Source organism: Scomber japonicus, chromosome 1, assembly GCF_027409825.1.
Source record: "Scomber japonicus isolate fScoJap1 chromosome 1, fScoJap1.pri, whole genome shotgun sequence".
NCBI lineage: Eukaryota > Metazoa > Chordata > Actinopteri > Scombriformes > Scombridae > Scomber > Scomber japonicus.
Genome location: NC_070578.1, coordinates 34,394,723 through 34,407,246, shown reverse-complemented (window position 1 = coordinate 34,407,246; position 12,524 = coordinate 34,394,723). Strand labels below are relative to the sequence as shown.

The 12,524-nt window shown below is 42.8% G+C and overlaps 1 protein-coding gene across 1 annotated transcript; it reads right to left on the bottom strand.

The window, feature by feature from the left end:
- Positions 1 to 268: 268 nt before the first annotated feature.
- e2f8 (E2F transcription factor 8) lies at positions 269 to 11,945 on the bottom strand. Its single transcript, XM_053319526.1, has 14 exons — positions 11,893 to 11,945; positions 10,046 to 10,106; positions 9,640 to 9,906; positions 9,385 to 9,538; positions 7,977 to 8,294; positions 7,465 to 7,626; positions 6,993 to 7,130; positions 6,605 to 6,820; positions 6,412 to 6,493; positions 4,825 to 5,314; positions 3,484 to 3,753; positions 3,248 to 3,383; positions 2,230 to 2,585; positions 269 to 536 (listed from the first exon to the last, which is right to left on the bottom strand). Exons 2-14 carry the CDS (start codon positions 10,097 to 10,099, stop codon positions 366 to 368), a joined length of 2,814 nt encoding a protein of 937 aa, XP_053175501.1. The 5' UTR covers positions 10,100 to 10,106; positions 11,893 to 11,945; the 3' UTR covers positions 269 to 365.
- Positions 11,946 to 12,524: the final 579 nt, after the last annotated feature.

Genomic DNA, 12,524 nt, shown 5'->3' with positions numbered 1-12,524 from the left:
AAAATAATAATAATGATAATGATAAAAATAAGCTACGGGGAAATGCTTTTGACCAGCATCACTTTGAGCATGACAATAGTGTTCGTGAGTATCTGGTGAACTTAGTTCGACACCTAATTTCCGTGAGTCCACTCCGCCACAGCTCCAGTCTGCATGGCAGCTATTTTTAGACTGAGGTCGTGATAAGAACGACGGCAGTGAGACCGCTGCGAAATGTTCAGAGGTAATGAAGAAAAAAAGAAAAAGGAAAAAAAAAATCCCTAAAACACGAGACACCCACCCACATACGACACCCATACATACACACATACGCACACACACATCACATTATGTACACAGACATCAGTCGGGTTCCTTCAAGGCTCTCAGGAATCCTCAGTGGCGACGTCCAGCCTCCTCTGAGGGATGTAAACAGTTTTGGTGTTCGGTGGGTGTCCTCCGCTGGTTACCACGGCAGCGAGAGGCGACAGGGGGACAGGCGTGTGGAAGAAGCTGTGCTGGGGGAGCGCTGTCCCTTTGGGGGTGGTCATCAGAGGCTGCAGGGAGGAGACAGGAGACGATGTTCAGTTAGTTTGACTGCTTGTGATTTTAAAGGTTTAGTTCAACCAAATTATGAAGAGGGGAGAAAAACAAGTCATCTTTCTAGTACATAGACGTCAGTATGAGCAGCTTTCATCGGAGCTAGTTTCTACCAAATAAACTGTCCTCATTAACTGCTGACAGCAAGACCTGGAAATCCAAAAACAGAAACTATTTGAAGTGCATATGCAAATTTTTGTGGTTTCGGTGAAGTGATATTTCAAATTCTGCTCAGCTCCCTCCATCCCTGCATATTTAAAAACGCAGCAGAGGACGACTGTCGGGTGTGTGGCCTCGTAGCTACGTAACGCTGGAAATAAGAGCACACCTACCAGAGTGGATTCAGACTGACCGCGGCTCAGTGTAGCATGACTCATGATAAGAGCTGTTAGTCAGAGCTTGAACAGCTGCTGTCAGACTCTCTGTGTTTGTGCTGTAAACGCTGGAAACACACTCAGCCGCTACAAACACACTCACGGCCCCTTTTGAAAAGTTTCGGTGTGATATCTGTGTTGTAGCTGAGCTAGCAGGTCGCCACTGCGTACGTGTCATAACCGTAGTCCTGCTGTTTATAATGGTTAACATCACCATCGTCAGTTAGACCCATGTGTTGCGTTCACTGCCACAGAAAAGCAACAAATCTTTGAGTTCTTTATATAATCACAGTTCTCTGAGTAACGTGACGTCACCTCTTATCAGACTCGCCAACGCTACCAACAGCTGTGTGTGGGAAGCCGCAGTTAAACAGCGCTCTGATATTTATGCTCAACACAGCAGCTGATATGAGATACACTTCAGAGTGCCTGTTATGTCACGACTGGGGAGGAGCAGAGACTTTAGCTAAACTCAAAAGCAGACAGAAAAAAGCTAATTTGAGCAGAAAAAACTGTTTTTTTACACACAATATTGTTGGAAAAACCTGTATTTTTTGACGTTAACAGGCTTATGTGATTATATGTAGAACTTTAAAATGATTTAGTGTGTAGTTACCCTTTAAAAATGCTAAATTAACAGTTAAAATACTGAATTCAAAGGGTGAAATACAAAGTCAGCAGCAGACAAGTTATTAACCCTCCTGACGTCCTCGAGTCAAGGGAGGAAGGGAAGAAGGAAGGAAAAGAGGGAGGGAGGAAGGACGGAATGAAGGGAGGGAGGAAGAAGGAAGGAAGGGAGGGAGGGAGGAAGAAGGAAGGAAAAGAGGGAGGGAGGGAGGAAGGACGGAATGAAGGGAGGGAGGAAGAAGGAAGGAAGGAAAGGAGGGAGGGATTAAGGAAGGAAGGAAGGAAGGAATGAAGGGAGGGAGGAAGGAAGAAGAAAGGGAGGGATTAAGAAAGGAAGGAAGGAAGGAAGGAAGGAAGGAAGGAGAGGAGGGAAGGAAGGGAGTAAGCAGGGAAGGAGGAAGAAGGATGGAAAGGAGGGAGGAAGAAGGAGGGAAGGATGGAAGGGAGTAAGAAGGAAGGAAGGAAAGGAGGGAGGAAGGAGAGAATGAAGGGAGGGAGGAAGAAGGAAGGAAAGGAGGGAGAGATTAAGGAAGGAAGGATGGAAGGAGAGGGGGGAAGGAAGGGAGTAAGAAGGGAGGAACAGTGAAAACAGATGGGGTCAATTAGACCCGGGAGGACAACAGGAGGGTTAAACCCAGCAGTTGTGTACCTGTTGTAAGCTGATGAGGGCCATTGACTGAGGAGGTCCAGGCTGCTGGACCGGTACCGGTGACAGCGGTTTGATGAACACCATGCCTCTCTGCTGCAGAGCCAGCGGGCTGGGCAGCGTGTTGCTACGCTCCGGAGTCTGAGGGGTGGCGAAAGCAGTTACGGGACTGGGGTTGGAGATCAGGCCCAGGTTCTGCAGGGTGAAGTTGAGGATGGCGGGGCTGGGGCTGTGGAGGCGGTGGGCCTGAGGGGTAGCGTGGGGCGAGGCGGCGGTGGCGGTAGCGGTAGCAGCAGCGATGGGTTTGTGAAGGCGAATGCTGGTGGGTGTAATCTCCTGGGCTGGGGGGGGTCTGGAGCCTGTTGAAGACAAAAAAACCCCGGTCACATCTGTTCAATCGCTTTCTATCTGAACTACTGCAGAAGAAATGACAGAACAAGAAGAAAAAAGGAGAATAATCTGTGTTTGTGCTCGTGTTTAATTTATTATATTCATTTCATTTATCACTCATCTGTTCATTTTCAAACCTGCAAAACCTTCTCATGCTCTAGTGTCTTAAATGTGAGAATTATTTGCTTTTCTTTCATCATAAATTCATATTTCTGGGGATCTTAACAGTTCAAAAAAGTCATTTAAAGTTGAAGCATTTGTAGATGAAAGAAAGAAGTCCTCTTATGATGGACATTTTTTATAAATTTAAAATCAAATTGTAAGTTGTTGCAGCTCAAATCTGAATATATATAGTTTGGCTTAACCCTCCTGTCGTCCTCCCGGGTCAAATTGACCCTGTCTCTTTTGACTGTTCCTTCCTCCCTCTTTCTTTAATTTTTCCTTTGTTCTTCCCCTCCTTCTATACTTCTTTCCTCACTTCCTTCCATCCTTCCTTGCTTCTTTCGTTCACCCATCCCTCCCTCCTTACTCCTTTCCTTCCTTCCTTCCTTCTTACCCCTTTCCTTCCTTCATTCCGTCCTTAACCTGAGGACCATCATTTTATCTAATCATCCTCTAATGATGTAAATACCTGCAGTTGGAGTTTGGAAGATATTATAAGTGGGAGTTGAGCTCTTGCTGCTTTCTCCGCCTGAACTTTGAAATTCCTTGAAGCCGATGAGGGACTGCTGGGAGATCGGGATCAGGTATCCTGCTGGCACTAAAGTCTGAAAGGAGAAGAGAAATACATGTTAGACCCAAGCTGTTCAACTAATACAACAAAGGATTAAAATCTATATAACTGAAGCTCAGTAAGCATCGTGTTACCTCTGTGTGGAGCTGTCCAGGCGTCAGTGGGATTTCTCTGAGCGGCGTTAGTCCCGCCTCGCTGTCAGAGTTGGCCGTCCTGTCCTCCCTTTCCAGGAAGGTCTCCAAGCTCTGCTCCAGCGCCTGGTGGGCTACGGCCGCACCGCCGGGGGTGTTGACGAACTCGGGGTCCAGGTGGAGGGCGCGAGACGAGGGCCGGCTGGAGAGTGGACCGCCGCGACGGGCTTTCAGACGAGCCTGCAGGATCTCACACAGCTTTGGAGAAGCGTCCTACATGAGAGACACAGATAACACAACACACAAGGTTTAGATCAGGGGTGTCAAACATGCGGCCCGTGGGCCAGGACCGGCCCCCTGAGGGGACCATTTCGGCCCACTTTCCTTCCTGTCTTTTCTTCCCTTGCTTCCATCTGTCCTTCCTCCCCTTTCTTTCTTCTGTCCTTCCTCCCTTTCTTCCTTCCATCTGTCCTTCCTACCTTTCTTCCTTCCTTCTTTTGCCTGTCTTCCCTTCCTTCCTTTCGTATTACCTTCCTTTCTTCCTTCTTTCCCTCCATCTTTTTAATGAACCGGCCCACATGAGATCAAATTGGTCTGTATGTGGCCCTTGAATGAAAATGAGTTTAACACCTCTGGTTTAGATGATTCTGTATCTTTTACACATCTGTTTCATTAAAAGCACATTAAGGTTTTATTGTGGAGGGATTTTGAAGATATGTTACTTGAGCACGAAGAGACTGAGCAGTTTCATAACAGAGATATGAAAGGAAATAATCCTCTCACTGTCATTTCAATCAATCACTTCATCATTTCCGTCCTGTTCTTTGGCTTTAGTGTATTTTTTCTCCAATCAGTTTTTCTTCTATATTCATAGAAAAAAACCTCCCAAAACACTATTTTCTTCTTTGGAGCTACTTTATTTTCTTCATTTGCATACTTGCAGTGTTTTTTAGGATGTGTGTGTGTACTCCTTAGTCATTCCTCTATTTGCTTGCATCATGCATTGGCCTTTAGATTTGGTTTTTACGCATTAACAGAAAAACTTAGTAGTGCCTTTTATGTTAGTAAATTAAGTTATTTCTGTTTATAGCTCCTGTTGGTGTAGAAACTTGCAGTGATGCTTATTTTTGTTGTTTTTAAACCTCCTAAACATGCATGAGGAGAAGGAACACGTCAATATAATACAGTCTAAAGTACGACTATAATAATAAACCTAAAGTAGAATTATGATCTTCCTGTTGATGTCAGTGAAAACTGACTGCAGTGCTGTTGTATTGGATTGTGTTAAATTGCACAGGTGTACCTAATATGAAAAAGCTTACCAGTATTATTCATTTTCCTCACCTTGAAGTTGGAGTCAGTCCTCTTGGTTTTGGAGGGGCTGCTCTCTGATGCTGAGTCGGGACACAGCCGTTTGAGCACCAGGGGGCTCACGTCCGGTGCTCTGGAGGCCGCCTGGCTTGCTGCGGCCGGCTGGGCCGTCGGGCTGCGGCCGGTCTTATCCTCGAAGGTCATGGAGCGCACGGCGAGGCTGGTGGGCTGCGGCCTGGCCAGAGGGTTCGGCCTGAGGGAGGACGAGTGCAAAAACACGGCGTAGGGGACGTTGCCCTGCTGCTGAGGTAACAGGACGGGGATCAGGGGGGAACACTGTGCGGGGATGTAGGCGACGGCGCCTGGAGGCTGAGCCGGCAGCTGGGCCTGAGGCGTGAGGTGGACAGTAGTGTTGACTGGTGTCTGAGGTGGTTCCATTGAGTTTGAGGCGGTCGGCTCGAGCCGCTCGGCAGCAGCTGCGTCGGGCTCAGATGGAGCAGGATGTGGATCTTCATCTCCGGTCCTGAAAGAGGAGCAGATTAATTAACCCTCCACAGATCTACAAGGGATCATAAATTATAAAATCTAAGGCTGAGAGCTGAGTAGTAAAGATCTCTTCTTTTCTATCCAAACATTAAATGATGAATTGTGACTTTTTGTCCATTTCAAGGGTTGACGGTTTTATTACATTAATTTTATTTGATCGTTTTCTTCTTCATAACCAACCTTTTTATTTCTGTTTTACTTCATTACTTTTGCTCTTTTACTCCTAATATCTCTGGTTTTACTCACTTTATTATATAATGACTTTATTTTATTCCTTCCTTTTATGTATTTTTAATATTTTATTATTCTTTTATTAGCTTTTTTACATTTTTATTCTACCTCTGGTGTTTCCTCATTATTCCTCCTTCCTTTTTTTCTGACTATGTAAAACCCTTTGTCACATTGCAATGTATGCAATGTGCTATATAAATACAGTTTTTTGTGTTCAGTTATCTGATGAGTACTGCGTGGCCACAAAAAGGGAAACAAAAGTTGTTTCCTGAGTGACAGCAAGTCATGCTCTTAACTGTCAGGGGGAAGCTGAATCAGACCATTATATCTCTCAGTAACAAAGTAAAATTAGACTTCACTCAAGTGTCGCTTAATTTCTCTTACAGTCATAATGTTTAACTGCAGTATAATCAATTTATTTGCAGCCTAATCAATAGAGACATTTTCTGATCCACCAAGGCATGTTGACCCATTCAGATATTGATGTTGATACAAAGAAGTTAAAGAGCATTTAAACCTGCATCAGGACCTCACGAGCAGCTAGAAAGAGTAAACCTGCTCAGGCAGTGACATGATGGGAAAATAGTTGCTGTTACGGTCAGATGGATTTATTAAAGTTGTTTACCTCTCAAATGAACACAAGATGATATCACATGATGCAGTGACTGATATGTGACACCAGAGATGACTAGGTGCAGGTCTTTATTCTGCAATCAGTAGTGTTCTCATCAGCGTAAATACTCTCATTTAAATGGACAAACGCACCAGATTTCATTTAAAGAGCCTTGAAACACTCTAAATAACACTCGTTAAATAACCAGTCTACAGGGAACCAAAACTTACGCTGACTCCTGGTCAAGTTCGATCTTACAAATAGCAGCAAGTTGGGCCATCTTGTTTGGGAAGTCGGCGTTTGATGAGTCATCTGAAGGTGAGAACAGGAAACCAAGGTTAGACGTGTCATCTCACTTTTCATGACAACACACCGCAATTGTGACCTCGTCTGAAGAAGAAGAAACGCTGTGTGTGCACTCACTGAAGGAACTCTTGACGGGACTGCTGGGCGCTGAGTTGATCTTGCGCCGGTCGTCCTGAATGCTCTTGGCCAGCTTTATGAGGGAGGGGTGTCTGGTGAAGCCGCGTTTACCCCCCGATGATGGAAAGAGGTTTTTGGCACAGTTGTCTACAGAGGGACGCGGCTCCAGCACGCTCGTCTTCTTGGGTAGAGGCTTGGATGTGGAGCTCTCCAAGTCTGAAACAAGTGTTTAATATTTAGTGTTAGGACTAAGTGGATTAAAAATGAGCAGCTGCAGAAAATCAGCGAGTAAGAGAAACTGTAGACAATATAAAATTGAGGAAGTTTTTGGGTCAAACTATAAACATTAACTCAGCAGGAAAAAAAAGAAAGAAAAAAGTCTTGATACCTTTGACTTTGGGGAATTTATTGGGGCCGACCCATTCAAACGCTGGTTTCCTCCCCCTCTCTTCCGTCACGTGAACTTTCTCGATCAGTTTCAGGCTCCGCAGCACGTTTGCTATATCGTACAGCCGCCGCACTTTGGCTGCAAAACACACAACAGATGGCTAGGTTAGCTAATGTTAATTCAAGGAAGACAGAACATATTCACACTGTGTCCTGCATATTAAAATAAAGCTATATCCAGAATCAATGCAGCCTGCTAAGAGAACCTTTTACTGCTGATTTTAAAGTGGAAAGTAGTAATTTTGCATGTGATTAAAGTAATACTGGTGATGCATTTTATTTTGAAGGACTAAATGGTGTAAGAAAGCCTGACTAACACCTTATAAATATTTGTACTGTGAGCTTATCCAGAACTTGAGACCCTTAACTGTGCCTACTGAGAGACACCTGTGGCATGATTGGCATCGACTCACTCTTAAACTTGTTCTTGTCTTGATCTGCGACCTGGTCCTCCCCGATCAGGATTTTGGCGGCTATGTCCAGACTGACCACTCGAGGATTAGACACCAGGAAGAGCATGACGAACTTCTGGCTCATCACCCGCAGAGATTTGTCCTTCCGGCTGTTGACGGAGGCTGGAGAGGACGAAAAGGAGGTCAGAAATGTGTCAATATGCCACAAAAAAACCAGACACTGTATTGCAACATGAAACAGGAAGTATTGTTTTAAAATGTATGTAATCACTATACAATTAAAGTGTTGATCTTAAGACAATTTGAGTGTAACATTACTAAAAATAGTCTTTAAATTTACTATATTAAACTTTTCACTGCATGTTTTAGGGATTTTTCTGCCAATGGAAAGACATAAGCAACCAAACTCTACCAACACTGTAATGGGAACATTCAGCTCTGAGCTAGACACAAATAATTTGAGGAAGTGGGTCTAAAAATATGACAGAAAACTCTCCACTCAGCTCTCTCACCTCCTTTGAACTCTACTCCCGGCAGCTCCACAAAGAAAAGCTCCCTTTGTCCCTGTTCCCTGCTCTCCAGGTCCACCACCACCTCGTTCTCCTTCTCCTCCCCGCCGTCAAAGTCGAACTCCTTGTCCAGGAGTCGGTGGCGGATCTGTTGCATCTGCTGGCCGTACCGGTGCTCCTCGCCCACCTGCTTCAAAATGGCCAGGGTCTGAGCCAGTTTGGTGCGTCCGTGCCACGTGTAGCGGTTCTTGGCCGAGCGGCTCACCATGTGCAGGCTCTCCAGGACGTTCATGATGTCGTAGATGCGGCGGCGCTCGACGTCTGTGCGGGGCAGAAACACGAGTTGGTGAATGAAGTGGTAAATGAAAGCGTATCACAGTCAGGAAAAGTCAAGTTAAGGACAGGAAAAGTGGGATTTAAGGAAGATACAGTAGGTAATGTGAAATGAATCTGAAGCTGCTATAAACTTATATCAGTGTGTAAAATGTTTGATAATCAGCTATAATAGCAAAAACAAATTAACTCAGGTACTTGTATTAATGATGTGTTATTTATAGTTAAAAATGTAATGTTTATTTCTTATTTCTTTCTCTGTCTCCTCTTATTATATATTATAATATAATATTGTCCTTGGCTAATTTGTTGACCTGCCTGGGGACTAGGCATGGGCCGGTATGAGATTCTGGCGGTATGATAACCATAAGAAAAAATATCACGGTTTCACGGTATGGCGGTATTGTGATTACAGCTCTAAAATGTTCCTAAAAGGAAGAAAATTAAAGACAGACATGTTAATTTAACCTGAATCTGTAATGACAGTGTGAGGGGTCGTGATACTCTACGCTGCAGCTGCACCACCTGAGAGATTTCTGACCAGCACTTTCTGTCTTTGACCAGACTAAAAACAGCTCATACCTTAGGAACGGTATGACAGAAAATTTGGGGGTTTCGGTTATCGTGGCTTTTTCAATTGTGGTATACCTTGAACACGATTATCATCCCATGCCTACTGGGGACTACAGATAAAAAATGACCTCTTGACTAACTCTGACAATTTAACATTGTGGTATTGACTAAAAATGTTAATTGATGCGTTACTGTCCCTTCCAAATAAATATCAATTCACATTTTCCTACCTAGTACGATTAATGAAGTTATTAAACGTATTATAACAGATGTTTTCAGGCAAAATGTACATTAAAGTTCGTATTACTAATTTGCTATATCTACCATAAACAGTTGTATTTGTTCTTAAAGATTTATCAAGTAAAAATACATATGATTCCCTCTCTGTATTAAACCATAACCTTTGGTAACTTCTGACAGGCATTATACAAACTCCAAATCTGACACTGACTGTAATGATGTTAGATTATAAAGATAGCAAATAGCCGATATATAGCCGACATACTGAGCTCAGTGGCCACGTCATCCAGGCAGATGTCGTTGTTGACGGAAGGGTCCGGGTAATCTGGGTAGCGGGCGAGGAATTTATGACAGAGCAAACCCAGACTCTTCTCTTTTCTGCTGATCATTTTCTCACACTCTTCTCCATTTTCAGTGTCCTACAAGAACATATCAGAGAACATCAGATAAGACAAGTACTCCTTTGCATCTCTTTATGGAATCTGGGAGTTGATGTGTTAAGACTTTGTTATTTTAATACCTGCGTAGAGTCCAGACCGTCCCGTCCGTCCGGATCCATGCACAGCTCCTTCTCTCTGTTCCTGATGTCGGGACTAGCAGCGCTGATGAGCATTTTAAGATTGGAGGTCGGCGTCCAGGGATCCACCGAGCCTACTTCCCTTCCTTTTTTAGGCGTAGTGAGGGGACCCATGGCTGACTGCTGCTGGCTATCAGCTGATAACACGCAGGGGCCAGTTAATTTCTCTGGAGTATTTCCTGGAACTTGGGGTGCTACAAAACCACCATCCTAATCAGCAAGAGAAGAAAGGAAAAAAGATCATGATTCATACACAAGCTCCTTCATTCTTATTGAAGTATTTTTGGATTTATCACAAAAGAAACATGAGTAATAGTTTGCATTTAAGTCAGATTCTTCACTTACTGACCTGGAAATTTGATTTCTGGGCCAAGTTTTGAGTTTCAAACGCTGCTCTTGACATTTTCCACCTTTGTATAAAGAATTTAACAAGGATTATATTAGATGGCATTTGCTAAAGTTTAATGCAGTGATAAATAAGAGCAGATCAGAGATGGCGTTAAATATTAGAAAAAGATCTTTAAACCTACACTAAGCTAGTTAACATTTCTATCAAACTTGCTAGGACATGCTAGACTGACATGATCTACTATTTCCCTCCAATTTTTCACGTTTGCATAAGAGTTTAAGAAGGATTATATTACCTGGGGTCTGCTAGGGTTTAAAGCAGTGATAAAAGAGGCTTGGAGATTGTGTTAAATATTACAGAAAATCTTTAAAAACTAAACAATATGTGGCTACTTAACAATTCTATCACACTTTACACAGGCTAGACTAACATTATCTACTATCCCTCCCCCCTCCATTTTTCACCTCTGCACAAGAATGTTTGCTAGGGTTTAATACAGTGATAAAGACAGCAGAAGATTGTGTTAAATATTAGGAAACATCTTTAAAAACTAAAAAGTATGAGGTTAAGAAAAACAGAAAACAGCAGACATTAACCTAAAGTAAGCTATTTAACATTTCTATCAAACTTTAAACATGCTAGACTAACAATATCTACTATTTCCCTCCCATTTTCCACCTTTGCATAAGGATTTAATAAGGATTATATTAGCTGATGTCTGTCAGGGATTAATATAATAAGTGCAGCTCAGAGATGGAGTTAAATATTAGGACACATCTTTAATAACTAACTTAAACAGTATGTGGTTTAAGAAAACTAACAGAAATGAACCTAGACTAAGCTACTTTACATGTATTTCATCTATCACACGTTTAAAAACAATAAATTAACATTATTTCCCCATTAATCTAGTTTATCGCTCGTTTATGACATCTTCTAACCCTAAACTTAACATTTCCATTATTAATTATGCTTATCATTCATTTCTACACTACAGTTATGTAACATTAAAGTCATCCAACGTTAAAATATTTTGGGAGGGATCTTCTTACCGCTTTTTATCCGTTGCCCACATTATTATTATATTTATAACAGCACTAACAATAACTTATAGATATATTGATGGTGTGGATATATTAGTCTTGTCTTCTCATTTGCAGGTTTTAATCTTATTATTAAAATAAATAAATCTGTTTGAATCTAATCAAAACACCAGATTCATATTGGCGGTAAGTGACGTGCGATCCATCGAATCGCTAGGCTCCAACGGACGCAGAGGTCCCGCCCTTTTTCTGTGAAGTAGCCAACGGGAGCGCGGCGTGCGATGACGTGGAGGAAGTGAATAGAATGTCCCGCGCAGGTAAATATTTTTTGAAAATCCTTGGCGCGGAACGTGAATATGGTAACAGCGGCGCCTCGCTTTAAATTATAAACCATTAAGCGTTAAGTTAATGGTGCTTTTTTTACATCACATCACTACAACTAATGTGATAGTTTTAATAGCGTCGTACCCCCCTCCCCCATTAATGTTAATGTTTGTTGTCGCGTAGCAGCCAGCTCCGAGCAAGGTTTTGGGGGACAGTATAACCAAACATAATAAAAAGCAAGATAATACTGATACTTCTCATACTTCAACCTTTTTGTTTTACTGTAATAATAGTTATGTTAATGTGTTATAGCCACAGAGAGTGGAAAAGGTAAAGGAGGCGGCGGCAACTCAGCGACTGCCGAAACCAGAGCTTCTGGTCACATGAAACTATCTTCATTTCGTACTAACAGTGCCAAATACTGTCAAGGTAAAACACACACATACACATATATATATATATTAGTAAGGTTTGACTTACTCAAATCAGCAAAACATATCTCATCTTCGCGGTAACGTGTTGTGGATACCCAGTTACCTCCAAAAAAAGTAGATCCGTCTGATGGTTTAAAAATGTGGATTTTACGCACTGTTACGGACAAGCACGCCAAATAAATATGTTTTCCAAAAAGGGGAAATTGTACAAAACGTTCACAGCTCTTTAGTTTTTACACCACTGGGCAGCAGTCGCCTACCTCTTGGTCAACTTTACTACAGTTGTGGAAAAAGTTTACCTAGTTGTGTGTGTGTGTGTGGGTGACCAGCAGCGTTTGGCCCATAGACTGTATTGGCCCGCCCAGTGCGAGCATGCGCACTCACAGCAGCACCAACACCAACCAGCTCCACACCTCCTCCCTGTGTGTGGGGGAAGGGGAAGGGGAAAGGAAAGGGGAAGGGGGGCAAGTAACCCTGATGAACCCAGTCCCATGATCGATCAGTTGTTCTTGTCTTTTAACATGTAACAACTTGTTTCTCAAAGCCCAGATGGCAGTCTTGAATGTAACCTTTTTGACCCAGCCATCAGTCTACAATTGAAATATATTAAGTTTATGGTCACAGAGGACAAAAGAAACCATTTACTATGAGAATATTAACATTTAAGAAGCTGACACC